Genomic DNA, 25,487 nt, shown 5'->3' with positions numbered 1-25,487 from the left:
TAAATACGAAATTCTGTCGGGGATGGGAATAGTATTGGCGGTTTGTTCAAGGCTAAGAACATGTGTGGAACACATTGCCCCTAGACAGATGCGTAGACACTTGTATTGTATTCTCTGCAGTGTCAGAAGTACATTTTTTGGACAGTCTAGAGGGATAAAAGCCATGTATTCAATTTTAGGGCGTATGACAGCTGAATAAATCTTTAGCAAGTTCTGTGGATCAGAACCCCAGGAAACTCCGCATAATGTACTCAAAATATTTGTGAAATTATTGCAGCTATTTTTAACGCTTTTGACGTGTGGTTTGTAGTCAAGATTTTCGTGCAGGGTAAATCCCAAAAAATTGAACGATAAAACATATTCTATTGGTGTTCCGGCGACGTATATATCGTTTGATGGAGGTATTTGTTTCGATTTCTTGGAGAAAATTACCGCTTTAGATTTTGTTGGTGAGAGATCCAGATTAATTAGTTTTAGATTTTCCGTCAGAATATCAAGGTTACTTTGTATTGTAGATAATGCAACACTAATATCTCTGTATTCAGGGGGGGATGAGGGGGAAAGTACAAAAAAGGTATTTTTTGAGCGGAAAGGTACTTTTTACTAAATTTCAACAAAAATTTCACTGGAAGATTATTGTCAAGAGACTGAATTTTAAAGAAAATAAAATTTTGACAAAATTTTCTATAGAAATAAAATTTTGCAAAAATTTCCTTTAGAAATAAAATTTTTACAAAATTTTCAATTGAAATAAAATGTTGACAAAATTTTCTATAGAAATAAAATTTTGCAAAAATTTCCTTTAGAAATAAAATTTTTACAAAATTTTCAATTGAAATAAAATTTCTTGAAGTTCAATAAAATCCTGTTTTTGACTATGTCTTTTACAAAATCGAGATTTTCTTCCCACATGAACATGTCTGTTTTGCCATATTTGTAAAAGACTATTAGCAAATAAGGTTGATAAAGACTTTCTCAAAATATTAAAATATTTTGTCAAAGCTATTGTACCATAAATCTGATATCGACTCAAAAATGTCTACACAAAAGGTACTAAATCATTCGCGGGGGTACTACGGTACTGACCGGGGTGAAAAAGGTTTGAAAAAAGTACTAAAGTACTGCATTTTCCATCCCTGCAGTTACTACGTGCTCATCCGAACGTTCATTTTCAACAATGAAGAGATTAAAGACGTATCTTAGAAATTCGACTAGCGAGAGTAGACTCAAAGGATTGGCATTAATGTCGGTTCATCGCCGAATAAATGTGCCGACTGAAGAAGTCATTGATTTATTTGCTGCCCAAAAAGCCCGTCGGCTCAATTTAATATTAAAACAAGTATATACAGCACTAAGTTCGGCCGGGCCGAATCTTAAATACCCACCACCATGAACCAAATATTAGGGTTTCCTTTGAAATTTCAGGAGGGCTTGAGGACTTGAGGATATTCCCGAAGATAAATTTAAAGATTTCACCTATGAGGACTATATCAGATTTTGGATTTATAAGAACCATTTTTGTTTGAGTTTTAAAGGAATCATTAACATCTCTTGTAAGTGTGCAAGAAAATTATAAAATAAAGTCTTGATTTGAAATCTTAAATCTGTAGAAGTAAAATCTGGAAATTTTACATTGAGTTTCAAGCAATTTTCATGATCAGTGCGCCTTCTACACCCTCAAGAAGTGAAGTCGGTCTATATGGAGGCATTACTAAATGTATCGATAAAAACTTAATCCGATACACGTTTTTGTGTATTGTGAATATTTACAATTTCAGGTAAATCAGATAAAAACTACGGTTTCTAGAAACCCAAGGAGTTAAATCGGGAGATCGTTCTTATGGGGGCTATACTAAAATGTGGACCGATACTCACCGTTTTCGGCACACCTCTTTATGACCCGAAAATACCTCTAGATTTCCAATTTCAGGCAAATAGGATAAAAACTTCGGATTCTAGAAGCCCAAGAAGTAAAATCTTGAAAACGGTCTATATGGGGGCTATACCAAAATATGGACCGATACTCACCATTTTCGGCACACCTCTTTATGGTCCTAAAATACCTCTAGATTTCCAATTTCAGACAAATTGGGTAAAAACTACGGTTTCTATAAGCCCAAGACCCCAAATCGGGAGGTCGTTTTATATGGGGACCATACCAAAACATGGACCGATACTCACAATTTTTGGCACACGTATTTGTATGGTATTGTAGGACCATACCTCTAGATTTCCAATTTCAGGTAAATTGAATAAAAACTGCGGTTTCTATAAGCCCAAGAAGTAAAACCGGGAGATCGGTCTATATGGGGGCTATACCAAAACATGGACCGATAATCACCATTTTTGGCACACCTCTTTATGGTCATAAAATACCTCTAGGTTTCAAATTTCAGGCAAATTGGATAAAAACTACGATTTCTATAAGCCCAAGACCCCAAATCGGGAGGTCAGTTTATATGGGGACTATATCAAAACCTGGACCGATATAGCCCATCTTCGAACTTGACCTGCCTGCAGACAAAAAACGAGTTTGTGCAAAATTTCAGCACGATTGCTTCATTATTGAAGACTGTAGCGTGATTACAACAGACAGCCAGACAGACAGACGGACATGGTTATATTGTCTTAGAATTTCTCCCTGATCAAGAATATATATACATTATATAGTCGGAAATCGATATTTCCATGTGTTACAAACGGAATGACAAACTTATTATACCCCCGTCACCATTCTATGGTGGAGGGTATAAAAATATTGTATACATACCTATGCATAAATAAAATTTTCTACACATGAGATTATATGATAATTTTTTTTTTAAAGTTGAACCCCCCCCCCGAATTAAAATCCTGGCTACGGCCTTGTGTGTGACGTATAAATAACAACATCATCTGCATATGCGAGGGAAAATGCAGACAAGTTGTTGGTGATGTCGTTAACGTATATGTTGAAGAGGAGAGGGCTTATGATAGACCCTTGTGGTGTTCCTGTGTAAGATCTTCTGCTGTAACATTCGTTCGAAGATTCTATCATCAATTCTTTAAATAATAGTAGATTTTGTAGTACTAGCTTAGTGTGTCTTGATATACCGATTTGTTCTACTTTTTCTAGTAAGATACTGATGTTTACACCTTCAAATGCATTTTTAATGTCTACAAAGACGGCAACAGTAAATTCGTCTTCTTCCATTTTGAGTTTTATGTGGGACCACAGAGTGGCGATGTTGTCAGCCGTGCTACGACCAACGCGAAAACCATTCTGTTGTGTCATGAGTTTGTCATTTCGTTCTAGGAAGTGTTCTATCCGGGATTTTATCATTTTTTCAAATATCTTTCTTAAACATGATATTAATGCTATAGATCTATATGAAGATGGTTCTTGTGGTGGTTTATTCTTTTTTAGAATAGGAACTATTTTAAATTTTCTCCAATTATCAGGAATGACACCCGTTTTCCAGATTTTATTGTATATTTCAAGGAGGGCTGTTTTATTTTTTGCATTAAGAGACTTAATATGATCATTGCGTATGCCGTCAAGTCCGGGTGAAGAGTTCTTAGACGATATTATAGCTAATTCCAGTTCACTGGTGGATCGTAATTAATATCTGGTATATGTTGTAGCATAATCTGCTCTCCTGTAGGTCCCGAGGGTCCTGTTATTGAGTCCATAAATTGCGAGAGTATATGCTCGCTTATTAGATGTGTCGTCGTCTTCCATCCTTTAAATTGTTTCACTTTCTTCCACAGTTCAGCAGCTGTGATGTCGCAATTTATTTCTTCGCAATATTGTTTCCATACAAGATTTCGTTGTTTCCTTATAATATAGAAATACTCTTTTCGAGAGTCTTCTAAATGTTTAAGATTTTGACGTGATAGTTCTTTTTGGAATTTGGAGGCCGCGAGACGTTGCTTTGCTGCAGCTTTATTGCATGTACTATTCCACCAGACAGTATGTTTTCTGTTTTTCCGCTTCCGCATTTTTTTACATCGTTCAAATAATAATCGCGCAAATTTGTCGCATTTTGCATGTTCCTCGGCTGCTAAAAATCGTTCGTCTTGAAGTACCTCGAAGACCGCTTTGTTAATAGTGGCTTTGTTTAAAGCTTTTGGCAAGTAGAATTTCTCATATCCCATTTTTTCTGCTTGCGATGCGTGTATTTTAATTTCGATACAACAGTGGGTGCTGCCCATTGTCTCTCTAAGAGTTTTCCATGATGTTATGTTTGCAATACTGCTGGAAGTTAATGTCAAATCTACTGCCGAATGTCCGCGAGATCCGAAATAAGTCCGTGAATTATCGTTCAGAATTGCAAAATTATAATCTTCTGAAAACTGTTTCATCTCTCGGCCTTTTGGATCATTGAAAGAATTACCCCAATCTTGATAATGGGCATTAAAGTCGCCACATATAAGTATATATTCATAATTGGTGTAGTTGTCCATAATTCTTTTGATGTCATCCGCTTTGTATTTAATATTTGGTGGAATGTAGAAAGATAGTATTAGTATTGAACCTAATTGGAAGAAAATTTCACAAGCTAGGTATTCGACACCTGCTTGCGAATAGTGTTGGTGAACGGTTTTATATTTTATTGAAGAATGAATGAAAATTGCCACGCCACCTCCCCTATTTGAGGATGGGCGATCTTTTCTTAGGATATTGTAATTAGCTATTTTGAATGTGTCAGCTGGTTGTAGAAATGTCTCGCTAATGCAGGCTATTGAGTATTTATTGTCATTTAGAAATCTGGTTATTTGATGTTGTTTTGATCTGACGCTAGTGGAGTTAAATTGCAGGATCTTTATGTCCATTATCTATTGTTGAATTTTCTGAAATAAATGTGGAATGGAATTGTTCGAAGTCTTGGTTGTTTGCAATTAGTTTTACCTCTTTGGCAATAAGTTGGGCGTCAATAGACATATCAGAGTTAAGGCTGAGATCTAAATTAGATTCTTCTTCTAGGGAAGAGTGTAATACTGAGTCAGTATGACTTGAGTCATTATTATTGATAGCTGTTGTAGCCTGCGGCGTATCAGGGATTTCTGGAATGTTTCCAGCTTCTAGGGTCGGTGAAACCGTTTCCTCAATTTGGGTTGAGTGAATGTTTGGTTGAACACTATTTGGTGTTTTAGGATCCTCAGCTCTACGTCTTTTATTACCTATTGTTGGAAAATCATTGGAGTTGAAAACAAATGTTGTTGGTAAGTTTAATATCACTTCTTTTTTCTTTGGTGCCATAGACTTGGCTTTTTCAATGTTTAGTTTCTTTAGTTGAACTCTTTTTTCACAGATATGGGAGGTTGCTCCATGTAATTGTTTGCAATTTACACACATTGCAGTTTCAGTACAGGCGTCGTTATGTATTTTGCCACAGTTGTGGCATACCTTTTTAACGGCCGTTTTCATGTAGCTCCGTTAGGCTTTAACTGCCAGTTAACAGAAATTAAATTGCAAATATCTTCTTTCCCGTTAACTTTAACTGAACAATTTTCAACTGTTAAGTTCCTAACTGCAATATGGAATATATAGGAAAGATGGCAGATATGCTCATAGAGCGGTTTAAAAGTTCGTTAGCTAACGTAACACTAACGGAGCTTCTTGAAAATGGGGGTAATTCTGCTACAAACTTTTTCAGAGTGGTTAAATCTCCAACATTTTTTACACTGCACTACCGATTCTATGTATGGTTTCACAACAAAAATTACTCCAAGGAGCACGACGTGCGATGGGAGTGTTCTGTCTGCTACCGTAATAGTGACGGTGTCCAGTTGTTGTAATCCATTTTTGTGTTTTCTTGTGAAACGTCTTATTTCAGTGATTTTGGCGTAATCTGGTAGAGGTTGATACTCTTCAGATTGGCGTATGTATAGGTTATTGAAAATAAATTCTTCAGTGAGATCATCATCCACACACGCTCACAAAAAATCGCTTCTGTAACATATACTCCCAAACATATTTTGCTTCAAGCATATATATTTTTGGGTATTGCCCAAACATTTATATGTTTGATCTCTTCCAATATATAATATGTTTGAAAGCATATTGGTCTAAACAATATATGTTTGGGTAGTCTAAGTTCCAAACATTTTGTATTTTTGCATCCAAATTCAATAATGTTGACTTCCAAAAAACAATATGTTATTATGTGAACATATAATATGTTTGGAAGCATTTTGCACCCAAAAATATTATATGCTTAAAAAAAATTCTCCCAAACAATATTGTGCTCAAAATTTTATTTATTTATTTATATATTTACAATCATAATGAATTGTGAAAATAAACAGGTAATATAGCTGCTAACAACATAGGTTTTCGACCTGAATGCTCAAAATTTTGTTTCTGCCCAATTGTATATTCCCCCACATCTTTCTCACTTCCACGAGATTTTTTAGTTCTTAGCACCTTTTTCTGTAATACAAACATTGTAGAAGAAATTATTCAATTGTATGATTTTTTTTATTTTAATTTTACCTTTTGCCGGACGGGGATTCGAACAGCGGACCACACAGTTTGTAAGGATCAAAGAAGTAGCTGATCAATTGCCCAAGGAAAAATTAAATGTTAATTTTGTAATAACAAGCAACAACCACCAACTTAATTCAATATCGCTCCCTGTTAAATAGCGCTCCAAGCTACTAAACACATATATGTTTATAGGCTATTTCTAAATTAATATATGTTTGCATCCAAGCATATTATATTTACAAACATTTTATGTCCCAAACATAATATGTTCTAACATATTAACATATATGTTCCAAACATGTTATGCTAGTTTATGAACATTATATGCTTGCACTCAAAAATATTGTGTTTAAAAATTTGTGTTCCAAACATATAATGTTTATAGCCAAACACATGAAAAACAGTCTTTTTCATCCGTGCAAGTATGTTAACGACTCCTAGAGCTTCACATAGTTCCGTGGGGATATATATGCTATAATTTGCTCTTAATGTAGGGTCAGCGGCGATTTTATTGGTAGTTTCCAAAGCTTTTGTTGTAATTCGTAACTTTTTCTTTGATATGTAGTAAATTTCAATGTCGGCGTGCGCACCATATAGTTCCTTGCTGAATTTAGCAAGTTTGATAGGTGAGCCACCCAGGAATGGTTGAACGAAAATGTGGTATTCAGCTTCATGGCGAAAGTATTTTCGGATTCTTGGGAGAAGTATCTTGTCTCCTCCGGAATCACCCACTTTCTCCACTGCCTCCGGTTCTGGCCAGACCATGCTTGTCACACTATAATATATTATGTTTGGAGATCAGATAATATAAAATTGTGCAAACTAGAAAGCTAATAGATTTTTTTTTTTAATTTTTGATGTACAAAATAGCAATTATATCAATAATTTCTTTAAAAGTTTTTCTCAGAAATTCCATTTTGCTGGAATTCTAAACGCACACCCAAAGAAAAATACTTTCTTCCAGAACGATATTTTAGACAAACTGAATTCCCTTTTCATCTAATATTTTTTGTTTCTAAAAAAAAATTCTTTCGGTCAAAAGAAACTTTCGATTGTTAAAAATTTCGTTCCTCAGAAAAGAAAACTATTCTTTCAGTGTTTGCTACAATTTAAAATTTTAAGTTTAACCGTTTACACATTTATAAATTCATGCTCACACAAAACAAGTAATTCCACACCATCTGATATTGGTGGACCCACACCATTAGCCACTCATTCAATATTCCCCGACATATTACGTGATTTTATTTCCACTATTTGTGTCTGACAATATCTTTAGATAGAAAGTCATCAGTTGTTTAGAGCAGTCGGGATAGTATACATTAGGTTAGTCATATAGCTATATGTTAAGTATAACAATCTAACTAACTACTAACTTCATTGTATTCCTCTAATTTCAGATGATAAAAATCGCGTTATATTGGATATTGATGCCGATGGTTCCGATTATATTAATGCTTCCTTCATCGATGTAAGTATAGGTTAGTTATCTACGATATAATTCACTAATATCATATCATTTGCAGGGCTATAGAAGGCGTAAGGAATATATCGCAACACAAGGACCAAAACCTGAAAGTGCTACAGATTTTTGGCGTATGGTATTACAGCATAATGTGCGAGTTATAGTTATGGTAACACAATTCCGAGAGGGCGATGTGGTTAGTATGCCTAAGATGTAATGATAATGCAATATTAAGGATGTTTTTTTTTCAGGTAAAATGTCATGAATACTATCCCTTCAAATCGAAGGGTATCAATGTGACCGAAAAGAAAAAGGATTCTTTTGATCTCTATGATCGCACTGAACTGTCGGTGGTTCACGAAATGTTTGGTCTCAAACAGAAGGTAGTTCATTTCTATTTCAAGAAATGGCCTGATCATGGTTGTCCCACGGATCCCATGCATTTGATAACATTTGTGCGGAAGGTCAAAGCTGAAAAAATCCCCAGTTATTCTCCAATCGTCGTACATTGTAGTGCCGGTGTGGGTCGTACGGGGACATTTATTGGTCTCGATATTATCATGCAACGTCTCAAAAATGAGTCAAAAATCAATATCTATGAGACAGTTAAGAAATTACGTTTCCAGCGTATGAAAATGGTCCAGAGCTTAGCTCAATACACTTTCCTATACACCTGTACTTACGAGTTGGTCAAACACAAAGATAACAAAGGAAACATTCGGAAAGGTATTGATGCACAAAATACCAGTGTGGATAGTGATCCCGAAACTATTGGGACTACTTTGAGAAATGCAAATCAGTCCTCACGAAATATTTCCGATATGAGTTCTCTTAGTAATCACCGGCAGAATGCTGTCGAAAGGCGAGTGATCATGGAAGATAATAGCGAAAGTTTTATGTAAAAATTTCGCCGCATAATGAAAGCATAAACAATAAAGTATTTTCTTGGTGATAAAATGTACATATATGCATAAATTTATATAACACTATATACAAGGAAACATATACAAATTCTTCTAATTCAATGTGTATATAAAACAAAAATATTTATTCGTATTTTACTGTGTCTATGTTAAATAATAAAAAGAAATATAAAGCGAATTTTATCAAGATTTATTATTGGTTGATTGAAAGATATTCAATGATCCGCCCCCAATAAACCTCAAACATGTACAACACTTCTCTTGGTGGAACAACGAGAAAACTAATTTTCTACTGCAATCGAAATGCTTGTCAACCGTGCTACGCTTAGGTTAGATGAATGGAAAATGGAGTCGGATTTTCGGGTAATAATTTTAATATGTCTTCAGTTAGTGTTCTATACACTCATAGAAATATCTTTGCTATTTACATTTGCAATTTGTGAACATCAGACTTGCTGCTAATAACATTGTAGTTTGCTAAATGAACAGTTCATATTTCAATACGAGTTTTTTCTCCAAATAAAATGACTTCTGTATTCTAAATGACAGTTGAATATCGAAGCATCAAAAAACTGGTTTCTTTTTGAGCACATCCAGGGATACTCTATCCGATATTTTCCATTTCTCGAATTTGGTGAAAAATATTTACTTAAATCCGTGTGACATATGCGTTTGTAAAATTTTCTAAAATTATCCTAATTAACAAAAATTTTCCTTCCTGTTGAGTTCACTGTTTCTTGAGTGTTGTTTTCGCTTTCCTTTGTTCCTATTGTTGGTTATCAGAAAATAAAAAAAATAAATTGGGAAGAAATAAAACATAAATATAAAAATACGGTAATTATGTTAATTGTTTTCAATAAAACATAGTAAACCTTTTATAAGTAAAACTTGTATAAGTTTTCATTACAAGTGAGTTTTTAAAGAAAAACTTTTCAAAGAATATTTACATAAAATGGGCATCTTTATAGCAAAACACACATCAACTGTTGACCACCTGACAGACTTGTTAAAGTCCCTATTGAAGAATTCGATAATATCAGGATGTTTTTGCCACCGTGGTGCAATGGTTATGTATGCAAGGCACACCCAGAAAAAAGTGACCCCTTCTTTAAATTAAAATGAACTACTTGTGAAGAAAATTGAACTTCGTATACCGCCAAAGACATTTTTATTTTTTTGAACGATGTGATTTTCGTTGAAATTAGGTAGAATGGATTCCATATATTAGTTAACATTTTCCTATATTTATGTACCACTTTACTACAGAATGAAAAAATTTAACCGAATTGAATTCATATATCGAATGATTTTATTGAACTTTTTTCATTCATTGGGACAAATCTTAGATATTTGTGGTAAACTTTTTTACTTCAAACTTAGAACTGTTTACCTTCGTTTTTAAATACAATTTTATTTATTTATATAGGCAATTTTTTCTTCAATAAAATACACGTTTTATTAATATATTAAATATATTTATTAAGAATCAACAGCATCGACTGGCCTTGAAATATTAGTTTATTATTCCACTATTTCCAATTTCCATGTAATGTCATCAACTGTAAAACGCATTTTTCCTTCTTCTTGTACCTTTCACTTTTAATAAGTTGATGCGTAACGAGTTTGTCCTCCTTTTACAATTTCAATATATACAAATAAAAAAATCATAAACCAATTTTTTCACAAAAGGTTAGCGTCACTGAATGTTACCTGTTAATTGAAGATTCCAAAATGAAGACGAATGAAGGGGTTGTTATTCTGTTTTCTTTCTTTATACACCATCACGAACATAATTTTTTCTAACTAATTTAAAATAACAAATATTTTATTTGTTATTTATTATATTATTTTACTATATTATTTTTTAACAATCCCTCCGTATACCATAACAACGCGATTCCAACTAAAAATCAACCCACGCGCAAACATATCGATTACAGGTAGACAAAAGAGATATAGGAAAATTTCCTATATTCTAACAAATATGTTTCCTTAAGCTTTGAAAGGATTGAATACTTCTTAGAACGAATGAACTAAAATATTTTTCTATGCCAAGTATTATTCGTATGTATGATAAGCTTTCTATAATAAAGGAAGCCAGAATTATCATTTTGTAAGAAATTTTACTAAATTTGAGGAATCTTGGTTTTAGTTCATATTTTGTTTATTTTTACGAATGCTTTGTTGTCAGTGAATAAAGTTTTCTTGTTCAGTAGTAAATTCTTATACCCAGCGAAGAAAACAGTATTAGTAAAATTCCATGCCTTATTCTAGTTAATGAACTATTCCTAACTGCTTTAAGTTTAGGATTTGTTTACTGAAGCAAGTAAATTTTATTTATTTAAACAAAAATTTAACTTAATGGAAATAAATTGGCTAAACTAAATTGATGAACATTTTTTCCTTTAGTTCCGAAGGCACTTTTTTCTTGGTGCATGCCCGCCTTGCATACACAAGGTCGTGGGTAATGCTGGTGGCATTTCTGAGGGTTTCAAAGCTTCTCTAAGTGGTTTCACTGCAATGTGGAATGCCGTTCGGACTCGGCTATAAAAAGGAGGTCCCTTGTCATTGAGCTTAACATGGAATCGGGCAGCACTCACTGATAAAAGAGAAGTTCACCAATGTGGTATCACAATGGACTGAATAGTCTAAGTGAGCCTGATACATCGGGCTGCCACCTAACCTAACCTTGTAGAATGAAACTTACACACACAAAATTATTATAAGCATTTTTCATGGGAAAAAATATTTCGGTTGGGGATTTTTGGGGGATATTCTTTCGAAATTTTGGGGATATCTCTCGAAAATATTTGTCAACTGTGGTTGTCAATTCGGCGCAGTTCTTCCTTTTAGAAGAACTCCATCGAGTTTGGCTTTGCTATGGCTATTATTACTACCATTTAAATGAATATGAAATAAAATCAGCCTTTTGTATATCAACAATATATGCGACTACCAAATAAACTTTCGGATATTTTTACGAACACACTACAGATTGTATACCAGCACAAATATGTATAAAAATCTCATAGTCCATTTAATTAATAAAATATTTGATCTAAAATGGAAATTACGAAATTATTTTGTAATTATTTTTTTTTATTATTTTTTGCCCCTTCTCATTTTCTAAAATTAGTAAATTTTACATTAATTGTGACCTTTGCATGTCGCGAAGGATAGTTTTGCAAATATTAACTAAAATTTTTCCTCCGAAACATGAAACAACAGTAAAAATTACATATTTTTAATAATTTTTCTTCAACTAGAATAAAAATATCAAGTAGCCACTTGCAAGATATTTCTCACATTTTCTTTGATGGTACACACAAAAAATTATTAAAATTATCACCGATTTTTTTAATAAACACTTAATTGAATTTGGAAACGGATTCAATTACTATGTCAATTGATTCAATTGAATATTTAACCAAATCCGAATAAAATCCATTTAAAAAGTTGATTGATATTTGTTCCGTTTCCAATTAAAATATTAATTGATTCCGTCAATTTGTTAATCAATTCGGAAATAATTTTCAATTACAAACGTGATTGAAACACTTTCCGTTCCCAATTAAACATGTGATTGATTCAATCACCATTGTGATTGAAATTGAATAATTTTGAGCAATGGAGAGAAAGAGAACAAGAGAATGTGTATTTTTTCAACAACACGTGATGGAGAGATCAGTCTGTGGAAGTAACTCATAACGAACGTTTTTTTCGGGGTTTTTGTTTTTCGCGTAAATTGAAAAACATGATTGGCGAGATTCTGTCTGCTGCGTTCGAAATGTGTGCATAAATATTTTGAATACAATAACAAGTCAAATAAAAGGGTAGAAAAAAATAAAGTGTGCAACAACAAATGGCCAAGCGGTAAAGGAATGCGTTTGGAATTACCTGCGTTTATGTTTTGAGGTATTATAAACATGAAACACAATCTACATTTATTAAAGGTAAGCAATTGTAAAATGTGAATACAGTTTTCCATTGAAGCCTGCTTATAATAAACGGACTAAAATAATACATTTTTTTATTCATTTCCTTTAGAAATCAATTTTATTTCTTGAAATTGGGCAATCCATCATTTTAATAAAAAATCATCTAGTACTCGTATAAGAATATTTTTGCAATCAAAAGTGGGTTATCGTATTAATCTTTTCAAATTGTAATTTTTTACTCCTAGTTTTCTTAAAACCAAGAGCGGTATGGGTTCGTTTGTTGCGGGTTGGTGTTCCTGGTGGTGACTCGTTGTAATATACACTGATTACCGTGACGCGCCTCGTAAGGGAATATTAATGGCGACTATAGGACGTGTTTTTTAATAGCGGATTATTTCATGGTAATAGGTACCTATTACGAATTTCACGTGTGGTGGAAAATTAATCCATCATGCAGCGAAATTCAAAGTCATCCACTGGGTTGCTAACTTCAGTGCCCAGTGGACGGCTATCGACTGAAGTTATCAATTTGGCCAGTGACCAAGAGTCAGGCCCAATTAGTCGACCTGTAGACGGGTCGACAGGTGGCGACACTTTGGAAAGTCGAACCTTTTCTAAGGTAACGACATCAAAAGAAGGTAATCCCTCACGAAAGAGATTCAAAGAACGCAGAAATGCTTTGTTTATCCTAAAGAAATTAGGATCTGTCGACCCAAGCACGTTGTCGGCTAAGCAAAGCGATTCCTTAAAATGGGCTCAAGGAATTCTTGAAGCTGGCAAAAGGGAGCGATCACCGGATGAACTGCCATCCTCTAAACGGGAAAGACAGCCTTGTGATGGCTATCATTATTAAAGGAGCATTGAACGGTATGGTTCCAAAGCAAAAATGGGGGGAAATTGAGAACGCGATGTCTGGTGTCTACTCAGAGGTGCGAAAAAAGTTTCCCGGACCAAGTCCTCGACGGCAAGATGCTGGATGGTATCAAGGACGATATAAGTTAATAGCATTTGCGGACCAGAGGTCTATGGATTGCTTTAAAGCTGCTTTGATGATAATTGGTGAAGTTTGGGAAGGAGCCTTTTTGGAGTTAGTCGATAGAAAAGACATACCGGCTAAACCTAGAGCACATGCATGGACACCTGCAAATCCTCCTGATCCTGAGTCAATACTTAACAGACTAAAGGAATGTAACCCAGATCTTCCAAACGCCGATTGGAAGGTTGGGCGTTTGGATGAGGTGGATGGTCCAAGACGACGTGCGGTGTTTATATTGAACATTGCCACATCTAGCACAGACCCAAGGACGTGTAAGTTATGGCTTTCATGACATCCATATGAAGGTATACAAAAGCGATAAGCCAAAGGATTCCGAAACGAAAAAGCCGGTAGAGTAAGAAGAAGAAAAATCTTGCGAAGCCGAAGGAGACACAAACACTGCAGACATTGACGAACATCGTACTCGGGAAGTCCCCAAAATTAATGGTATCAAAATATTTTTCATATCAATCTACGTCGACGACATATTGATTTTCTCAAATGATAACGAATTGAAGGACATGATTAAAACAGAGTTACAAAGACTATTTGCCATGAAGGATTTGGGTGCAGTAAGTAATTGTGTTGGCCTACACATAATGAGGAATCGTGAAAAAGGCGAAATATATGTTAATCAGGCCATTCATGCAAAGGAATTTCTTCGACGTTTCAACATGTCAGATTGCAAACCTATCTCTACACCTTTCGATGCTAATGTTAAAATGCAAAATACCAAGACTGGGTCGAAAATATTAGAAAATGTGCCTTATCAGGAAGCAATTGGCTGTTTGTTATACTTGGTTCAAGGTACACGTCCTGATATTGCTTATGCAGTCAATTTCTTGAGCAAGTTTAATAATTCACATGACAGTTGTCACTGGTCAGCAGTAAAGAGAGTGTTTAGATACTTAAAGGGAACACTAAATGCTGCTCTAGTCTTCAAGAAAACCGACAGTCTTTTAATAAATGGTTTTTGTGATGCGGATTATGCAGGCGATACTCTAGACAGACGTTCGTGCACTGGATATATTTTCATGCAAGGAGGAGCCATAAGCTGGAATAGCAAAAGGCAGACAACAGTGGCACTTTCAACCACAGAGGCCGAATACATGGCAATGGCTGCTGCAGTGCAAGAAGCTGAATGGCTACGGCAATTTCAAAATGAATTCTTTGCGGATCTGTGTGATAACTCAATCGTATTGCGATGTGACAATAAAAGTGCAATTAATTTGGCAAAGACTACAGCGTATCATAGTCGTTCAAAACACATCGATGTGCGACATCATTTTGTGCGAGAAAGGGTTCAAGATGGACATATAAAATTGCAGTTTGAGCCCACAGAGAGAATGGTTGCTGATTTTTTAACAAAACCACTAACAAAAGAAAGGCATAGAATGTGTGCAACGATGTTAGGGCTGACTTTCATATAGCCAGCTTTTAGTGGAGGTGTTGAAATAAGAAAAATCTGGCAATACTGTCAGCTTTACATTGTATGCTTTTTGACGTTATCTTTTCGATCAAATAATAACTTCCGTTACATATCATATCCTTTCTTCTTTTTATAACTCTTCAACAATAAAGTACATCAAGCAAAACTATCCGTGTTTTATTTCGCAATCACAACAGGTTATGGGCCCAGATTGCGCTCAATAGTTTTGTTTTAAAAGTAAAAAGAGTTATAAATAGTTGTTGGAAGAAAACGATGGCTGCATCCACAAATTTTGTAGTTGAAAAATTAATTGGTCGTGAGAACTACACAACATGGGCGTTTGCTGTTAAAAATCTGTTGCAGCATGAAGAGCTGTGGGACACCGTCCAGGGAAAGTATCCCACAACTGGCATAGACCCAAAAGTAGACATGAAGGCGAAGACAAAAATTATTTTGTTGGTGGACAAAATAAATTATGTTCATATTGAGGATGCGGAGACATCAAAGGAGGTATGGGACAAGCTTAAGTCTGCCTTTCAAGATTCCGGACTTACACGTAGAGTTGGATTGTTGCGTCAACTCATTACAACGAATTTCTCATCGTGTGCGAGTATAGAGGAATATGTAAGTCAAATCGTATCTACGGCTCATAAACTAAAAGAAGTGGACATGCCTGTCAGTGACGAGTGGGTGGGAACTCTTCTTTTGGCGGGTCTTCCCGAAGAATATGCTCCAATGATTATGGGCATAGAGAGTTCTGGAGTCAAGATTTCCTGTGATTCCATTAAAACCAAACTTCTTCAAGATATAAAACAGTCTAATAACAACGACGGCGCATTTTTTGCAGCAGAGAAGAAGAAGAATCACAAGAAAAAAATACGATGTTATAATTGTAATCGTATTGGCCACATAGCAGCCGATTGCTTAAAAAAGAAGCCAGTAAATAAAAAAGAACACGGATTTTGTACGGTTTATGCAGCAGGTGCCATAAATGAGAAGGATTGGGTCATTGACTCTGGTGCAAGTATGCACATGTCAATGCGTAAAGAATGGTTTAGTGAGATCCGAAGATCAACCGTGAATGAGATTTTTGTGGCCAACAGAGAGAAATTGACTGTTGAAGGTGTTGGAAATATAAAAATCAGTCTGGATGTGAATGGCAAAAGTACTGATATAACAATTCACGATGTTCTTTATGTCCCAAATTTGACCGTAAATCTGTTATCCGTGAGTCAGATCAGCAAAAGAGGCTACACTGTGAAGTTTCTAAATGACAAATGTGAGATAATAAGAGATGGCGAGGTTTTTGCCAAAGCTAAGCTTGTAAGCAATATGTTTAAATTGGAATGCAACACCAGTCATATGTGTATGGTAGCCAGTATAAACGACGTTGCTATTTGGCATTCGAGAATGGGCCACTTAAACATAGCTGACATGAAGAGGACAGAAAAACAAGTCGATGGTATGAAAATGGAGACGTCACGACAAGAAAATACAAAAACCTGTACATCATGTTTAAAGGGGAAAATGTCCAGAAAACCATTTAAAACATCCGAAAGCAGATCTGGTGAAATACTTGAGCTAATACATTCAGATCTGTGTGGACCGATGGAGGAATCGTCAATAAATGGAGCTAAGTACTTTCTGACATTTATAGATGATTATAGTCACAAAGTTTTTGTATATTTTTTGCAGGCAAAAACGGAGGTACCAGCATTATTTGAACAGTTCAAGGCCAGAGTAGAGAATGAGACTGGTAAACATATAAAATGCTTGCGTACAGACAACGGCACCGAGTATTGCAACAGGCAGCTATTGGCTATTTTGAAAAAGAGTGGAATACAACATCAAACCACGGTACCATACAGCCCCCAACAGAACGGCGTCGCGGAACGTACAAACCGCACAATTGTGGAGCGGGCGCGCTATATGTTGTTACATGCCAATTTGCCAAAGAAGTTCTGGGCTGAAGCTGTTGCAAATGCCGTTCATGTTGTCAATCGCTCCGTTTCTGCCGCAATTGCAAAAAATATACCTCAACAACTTTGGAGCGGTGTTAAAACTGATGTATCTCATCTCCGAGTATTTGGATGTCGCGCTATTTGTCATGTGCCAAAGGAAAAAAGGCGAAAATGGGACGCAAAATCAAAAGAGTGCATCTTCACTGGTTATTGTGACGACACAAAAGGATACCGTCTTATTGATCCCAACACTTTTTGTCTCATAAAAAGTCGAGACGTTGTATTTTTTGAAGATGAATTCTGCTTTAATAATGTTGAGACAAACAATGAGGGTTGTTTTTATAAACAATACGTTGAAATACAAAGTGATGGCAATATCATTGAATATGATACTAGTGATGGCATGAGATATGTGCAGAATGAAACAGCTGAGACGAGTAGTAGTACGAATGGAGAAAGTAACCATCCCACAACGGATAACGAAAGTGATGATTCTGCTGAATTTTATGAACCTGATGGCACAACAGATAGTGATGGCAGCGCATTTGATCAGATAAATTCATCAAATAGTGATGGCACAGTTAGACGTTCATCACGTATTCCGAAGCCAATCAATATGACTGATTACCATTTATATTTAGTGGAGGCCAGTGGCGTTGATGACCCATTAACTGTAGAAGAGGCCCTCAATGATGTCGAAGCGAAACAGTGGAGGCAAGCCATGAATAGTGAGTATCAATCTTTAATGGACAATAACACATGGAATTTAGTAGAGATGCCACCAAACATAAAGCCAATAAAAAATAAATGGGTTTTTAAGAGGAAACGAGATGGTGATGGAAAAATCGTTAAACATAAAGCCCGTTTGGTAATTAAAGGTTGCTCTCAAAAACCTGGCATTGATTTTCAAGAAACATACTCACCTGTAGTACGCTATAGTTCAATTCGATATTTACTATCAATCGCTGTTCAATTCGATTTAGATATCGAACAGATGGATGCTGTTACAGCGTTTTTGCAGGGTGATCTTGAGGAAACAATATACATGGATATACCAGAGGGATTGTCTGGCAACTTTGAAGGCAAGGTATGCAAACTAAATAAAGCAATTTATGGCCTAAGGCAGGCGAGTCGCCAATGGAACAAAAAATTAGACGCTGCCTTAAAAGATTTAAAGTTGCAGCAATCAAAAATGGATCCATGTATTTATTACAAAATTAATGGTATCAAAATATTTTTCATATCAATCTACGTCGACGACATATTGATTTTCTCAAATGATAACGAATTGAAGGACATGATTAAAACAGAGTTACAAAGACTATTTGCCATGAAGGATTTGGGTGCAGTAAGTAATTGTGTTGGCCTACACATAATGAGGAATCGTGAAAAAGGCGAAATATATGTTAATCAGGCCATTCATGCAAAGGAATTTCTTCGACGTTTCAACATGTCAGATTGCAAACCTATCTCTACACCTTTCGATGCTAATGTTAAAATGCAAAATACCAAGACTGGGTCGAAAATATTAGAAAATGTGCCTTATCAGGAAGCAATTGGCTGTTTGTTATACTTGGTTCAAGGTACACGTCCTGATATTGCTTATGCAGTCAATTTCTTGAGCAAGTTTAATAATTCACATGACAGTTGTCACTGGTCAGCAGTAAAGAGAGTGTTTAGATACTTAAAGGGAACACTAAATGCTGCTCTAGTCTTCAAGAAAACCGACAGTCTTTTAATAAATGGTTTTTGTGATGCGGATTATGCAGGCGATACTCTAGACAGACGTTCGTGCACTGGATATATTTTCATGCAAGGAGGAGCCATAAGCTGGAATAGCAAAAGGCAGACAACAGTGGCACTTTCAACCACAGAGGCCGAATACATGGCAATGGCTGCTGCAGTGCAAGAAGCTGAATGGCTACGGCAATTTCAAAATGAATTCTTTGCGGATCTGTGTGATAACTCAATCGTATTGCGATGTGACAATAAAAGTGCAATTAATTTGGCAAAGACTACAGCGTATCATAGTCGTTCAAAACACATCGATGTGCGACATCATTTTGTGCGAGAAAGGGTTCAAGATGGACATATAAAATTGCAGTTTGAGCCCACAGAGAGAATGGTTGCTGATTTTTTAACAAAACCACTAACAAAAGAAAGGCATAGAATGTGTGCAACGATGTTAGGGCTGACTTTCATATAGCCAGCTTTTAGTGGAGGTGTTGAAATAAGAAAAATCTGGCAATACTGTCAGCTTTACATTGTATGCTTTTTGACGTTATCTTTTCGATCAAATAATAACTTCCGTTACATATCATATCCTTTCTTCTTTTTATAACTCTTCAACAATAAAGTACATCAAGCAAAACTATCCGTGTTTTATTTCGCAATCACAACAAGCACGTACACACAAAAAAATTTCACGAAAATTTTTCCAATTAAAATTTTAATTGAGTTTTAAAAAATATTCAATTAAAAATTTAATTGATATAACAAATTTTTTAATTGAAACAAAAATCAATCACAAAAATAATAGTATCAACTAATTTTTTAATTGGATCAATTAACTTTTTAAGTGACCTTCAATTAATTTTTTAATTGATACTATCATTTCTGTGATTGAAGACATTTCAATTAAAAATTAATTGGATCAATTAATTTCGTGATTGAATCAGAAAAAATTTTTTTTGTGTGTAGTAACTGCAGAGATGGAAAATGCAGTACGAAAGTACTTTTTTCAATATTTTCACCCCGGTCAGTACCGTAGTACCCCCGCGAATGATTTAGTACCTTTTGTGTAGACATTTTTGAGTCGATATCAGATTTATGGTACAATAGCTTTGACAAAATATTTTAATATTTTGAGAAAGTCTTTATCAACCTTATTTGCTAATAATCTTTTACAAATATGGCAAAACAGACATGTTCATGTGGGAAGAAAATCTCGATTTTGTAAAAGACATAGTCAAAAACAGGATTTGTATGAACTTCAAGAATGTTTTAGTCGAAAAAAGAATGCGATTCTATATTATCGATTTTTTATTTCGGTAGAAAATGTTGTCAAAATTTTATTTCTATATAGAATTTTTGCAAAATTTTATTTTTATAGAAAATTTTGTCAAAATTTTATTTCAATTGAAAAATTTGTAAAAATTTTATTTCTATAGGAAAATTTTGAAAAATTTTATTTCTATAGAAAAAATTTTGCAAAATTTTTTTTCTATAGAATTTTTTTGCAAAATTTTATTTTTATAGAAAATTTTTGCAAAATTTTATTTCTATAGAAAATTTTTGCAAAATTTTATTTATATAGAAAATTTTGTCAAAATTTTATTTTCTTTAAAATTCAGTCTCTTGACAATAATCTTCCAGTGAAATTTTTGTTGAAATTTAGTAAAAAGTACCTTTCCGCTCAAAAAATACCTTTTTTGTACTTTCTTAAAAATTGTATTTTCCATCCCTGAGTAACTGGCAAAGTGACCAAAATTTTTAAAAGAATATGCACGTTTAGAAATATCTCTTTATTGCACTCTCCAAGTGCTTCCATCGCTGAATTAGGCAGGTTCTTTTCGCAGGTTTTGCGCCATTTCATTTACACATGTGTGTTTGGCTGTTTCGTTGTTGTTGCTATGGCCAACCAAAGCGAGTCATGTGCACAAAAAGAACAACAAACACACATAAAAAGCAGAAATACATTTTCCAAAAATGAAATTTGTGGCGCGAGAAAAAAAAACAATTTGTTTTTTTCGACCGTCGTTTGACGGGCTTTTCAACTAGTATTCTATGATTTGTGCAAGTTTTATAGGTAAGCGTTTTTCAAAATTTGTAAGAGGAAATTTCCCAAATGTTTTCTCCATAAGGAGTTAGCATAAAGGGCCCAAAATTGAGTTATCTCTCCCAGCCAGATCTATACTAAAGGCTGTGGAAAGGTTCATTCGCCCGAACCGAAACATGTACAGTCCAGGCGTGTATAGATTTGTATCTGGCGTTTTCTTTTCAATGGCTCTATTAACCATGTTCCTTAATCTATATCTGTCCATAAAGCTCGAATAATAATTGTATAATTAGATATAATGCATTTGGACGTCAATTGCCTGTTTCGGTATCAGGCTAACATGTAATATAATAAAACCTATGCAGCTAAAAATATATATTTCTTTATATAAAAATATTCATTCATTTCGGGGGGGTTTGATCCCCCTCATCCCCCCCCCCTGAATACGGCCTTGACCACGGGCGTCCACTACGTTCACTGTCCTCCGTGCTCATTTCACCACGCTTGAATTTTGCATACCAATCAATTATTGTTGATTTCCCTGGGGCAGAGTCCGGCAACTCATTATCAAGCCAAGTTTATGCTTCCACCGTATTTTTTCCCTTCGGAAAACAGTATTTTATCAAAACACGAAATTCCTTTTTTTCCATTTTTTTCACAATAACAAAAGTTGCTTCACAAAAGATGCTCTATCTCACAAACTAATTGACTTACAGACGTCAATCATTTGAAGGTTGGTACTATATAAAAATAATATGCATTTAATACTATCGACGACATCTATGTGTCAGACCGGGGACTTATCAGCCAACCTGTTATTCACCTAATATGGGTGCCTGGCCATAGGAACATACCGGGGAACTGTCAAGCAGATGAGTTAGCAAGGCTAGGAACTACCTTACATATTCCAGGGAAACTAGAATCTCTTGGTATGTCTCTGGCAACCTGCAAGCTCTTAATGCGTGAGAAGGCCTATCGAACATTTGCCATCATGACGGGTTGTAACGGCACCAAGCACATATGGCCCCTTTTAAACTTGAACCGCACACTAGACATGCTAGTGTTCTCAAGACGTCAGATATCTACTAAGAATTTCAAGTGTGGTTGGATATTAAGCCATCATGCAGCGAAATTCAAAGTCATCCACTGGGTTGCTAACTTCTGATCCTAAAGAAATTAGAATGAGTCGACCAAGCACGTTGTCGGCTAAATAAAGCGATTCCTTAAAATGGGCTCAAGGAATTCTTAAAGCTGAAAAAAGGAAACGATCACCGGATGAGCTGTCATCCTTCAAAAGGGATTAAAGATCGTTTGCTTCAGTTGCTAAATACAGCCTTGTGATGGCTAACATTAATAAAGGAGCATTGGACGGTATGGTTCCAAAGCAAAAATGGGGGGAAATTGAGAACGCAATGTCTGGTGTCTACTCAGAGGTGCGAAAAAAGTCCTCGACGGCAAGATGCTGGATGGTATCAAGGACGATTTAAGTTAATCGCATTTGAGGACCAGAGGTCTATGGATTGCTGTTTTGATGCTAATTGATGAAGTTTGGGAAGGAGCTGCTTTGGAGTTAGTCGAGAAAAAAGACATACCGGATAAACCTAGAGCTCATGCATGGATTCCTTCAAACCCTCCTGATCCTGAGTCAATATTAAACAGACTAAAGGAATGTAACCCAGACCTTCCAACTGCCGATTGGAAGTTTGGTCGTTTGGGTGAGGTGGATGGACCAAGACGACATGCGTTGTTCATATTGAACAATGAGTCGCTGCCACATCTAGCCCAGACCCAAGGACGTATAAGTTATGGCTATCATGATATCCATATGATGGTATACAAAAGCGATCAGTCAAAGGATTCTGAAACGGACAAGCCTCCGTTAGAGTCAGAAGTGAAAAAGTCTCCTTGCGAAGCCAAAAGACACACAAAAACTGCAGACATTGACGAACATCGTATGCGGGAAGCTTCTACAGGCTCAAACCTCTCCAAAGCTGAACCGCGGATTGTTGCGAGAGTCAACGAGAACTGTGAAGAGGAAGCCCTTGATGACTCAATCGAAACGGCTGATGTGATGGTGGTTGAAAATTTGGATGGTTCTAAGGTTCCTCCAGATAAATCTTCAACATTGTAAGGCTGCTTGTGCTGCCTTAAAAGTTCTCCTGATGAAAGGAGACGTAGATATAGTTCTTATTTAAGAACCATATGTATATAAGAATAATAAAGATATAAATCGAGCCTGTGTAATTGCCAAAAACTAACTAATAGTTTATACACATTAGGCTCAAAATCTACTAAAAGTAGATTTGAAATCCCTTTTTTATAAGGCAAATGATATTTGAAATCTGTGTAAAGTCGATTTTGGAAGTATAATGTGAATGAGGTATAAACTTATTTCTGCTTTCTTCATTGAGCAATGTATACACTGTCGTAGCCAGTCTAGAGATAGCCAATGCAAATATTGGGTATCTTCGGTCTACATGGGACATGATAGGGAGATGCCTCCATGTGCCGTTAAGACCTTGGTGGAGGAGTCACTTAAAACAAACACAAAACTCATTATGGGATGTGATGCAAATGCACAACATAGTATTTGGGGAAGTAGTGACACTAATAACTGGTAGCGTGGCGTTTCTAGACATCGAACGGGCACTCAATAAAGTCCATCCGAACTCAATATTAAATGGACTGGCAAATCTGAATGTTGATCCAGGTATACTTAGGCTGTTAGACGAACTTCTAATAAAGAGACGTATTTCAGCCACACTAGGACAAGCAAGCATACAAAGGTATGTGAACAAAGGCACTCCCCAAGGAGGAGTTCTATCACCTCTTCTTTGGAATGTTGCTAGGTTAGGTTAGGTGGCAGCCCGATGTATAAGGCTCACTTAGACTATTCAGTCCATTGTGATACCACATTGGTGAACTTCTCTCTTATCACTGAGTGCTGCCCGATTCCATGTTAAGCTCAATGACAAGGGACCTCCTTTTTATAGCCGAGTCCGAACGACGTTCCACATTGCAGCGAAACCACTTAGAGAAGCTTTGAAACCCTCAGAAATGTCACCAGCATTACTGAGGTGGGATAATCCACCGCTGAAAAACTTTTTTGTGTTCGGTCGAAGCAGGAATCGAACCCCCGACCTTGTGTATGCAATGCGGGCATGCTAACCACGGTGGCTCCGTGGTGCAATGGAGAATGCTGTTATGATGGCAAATGTTCGATGGGAGAATTGCAAGCCAATATGGCCACATTTAAACTTGAATCGCGCACTAGATGTGCTAGTGTTCTCAAGACGTCAGATTTCACTTCTATATAACGTGTCGCTGCCTGATAGGCGATTTTGCAAAAACTATTGGCGCGAAGAATATTAACTACGGTATGAGCTGTCATGAAGCGGAGGAAAAGGAATCAATTAAACACCTCTTGTGTGAGTGTCCTGCTTTTTGTGTAATTTTAGGGTGTATATAGCTTTAGATTACTGGCGGACCTGAAAAACGTTAACTTAAGCAGTCTTCTAATGTGTTTGGAACAATCTGGTTGGTTCAACAGAAGGAAATAATCGAGAAGTTTCAGCGGTTAAAACTAGAAGTGCCCATATGTAATAGGTACTTTTAGTTAATGTGGTATCACAATGGACTGAATAGTCTAAGTGAGCCTGAAACTTAATCGGGCTGCCACTTTAACCTAACGTAACACTCACCAGCGGTAATTTTTTATCGAATATTTTTTTCAAAAGATTTTTTTTTCAAGTTTTACATCGTTTTTATTTTCGGCATATATTTTTGAAGAAATATTTTTTGGATTTAAACTAACTAAAACTTGAAAATTTTCGTAAGTTGTAATACATTCTCAAAAAAACTTCCATGGAAGTGTAAAAGTCAAAGTCGGAAAAGCGCCGTCACTATTGAGAAGTTGTACCACGCCAAGTTACTACAAAAATATCGCATGAGTGCAATTATTAGGTGTCATTTTTAATAAATTTAGAACGACGCCAATAAGAGCCCCTTCAAACAATAAGAAAAAGTGCATTTTAAGATAGTTGTAAAAGAATCCTTGTGATCAAGTAAAACACGATTGTTTAGATGTTTATTAATTTGATTAAACATTTATAAATTCTTATAAATATAACATTTATACCACTATAATAACACATTTAATATAATTTTTTTCATTAATTATAGAATGATGTTGATTTACAAGTAGCAAGTTACATGTTGCAGCGTCTTTCAGCCAGTGTTTTTATTGTGAATGGAGGCAGCGTGTCTGTAAAATATCTGAAAAACAATCACTTTATTCCATTTGGAAAGTCAAAAATTGTTCACCAATATACCTTTTACAATTTTAAGCGAAATAACTATGTTTTCAGCACTTCATTATCGATTTTACTTAAATAATTATAAGAAGCTAGTTGCGCTTGGTGTTTCACAAAATATAAAATGGCTCTTGTAACAATAGTGATGGCAAAATACTTTCATGTACATTTC

General features: G+C 35.4%; 1 protein-coding gene across 1 annotated transcript in view; it reads left to right on the top strand.

The window, feature by feature from the left end:
- Ptp52F (Protein tyrosine phosphatase 52F) overlaps nt 1-9,038 on the top strand; it is a 134,258-nt gene extending 125,220 nt beyond the window's left edge. Inside the window, exons 17-19 of the mRNA XM_075309066.1 lie at nt 7,873-7,943; nt 7,999-8,133; nt 8,189-9,038. Of these exons, the coding sequence (XP_075165181.1) occupies nt 7,873-7,943; nt 7,999-8,133; nt 8,189-8,839 (857 nt within the window). The 3' untranslated portion in view covers nt 8,840-9,038. The remainder of the gene's footprint in view (nt 1-7,872; nt 7,944-7,998; nt 8,134-8,188) is intronic.
- Nucleotides 9,039-25,487: the final 16,449 nt, after the last annotated feature.

Source organism: Haematobia irritans, chromosome 5 (genome assembly GCF_050003625.1).
Source record: "Haematobia irritans isolate KBUSLIRL chromosome 5, ASM5000362v1, whole genome shotgun sequence".
NCBI lineage: Eukaryota > Metazoa > Arthropoda > Insecta > Diptera > Muscidae > Haematobia > Haematobia irritans.
Note: the sequence above shows the minus strand (reverse complement) of the source record. Positions and strands in the feature narration are given on the sequence as shown.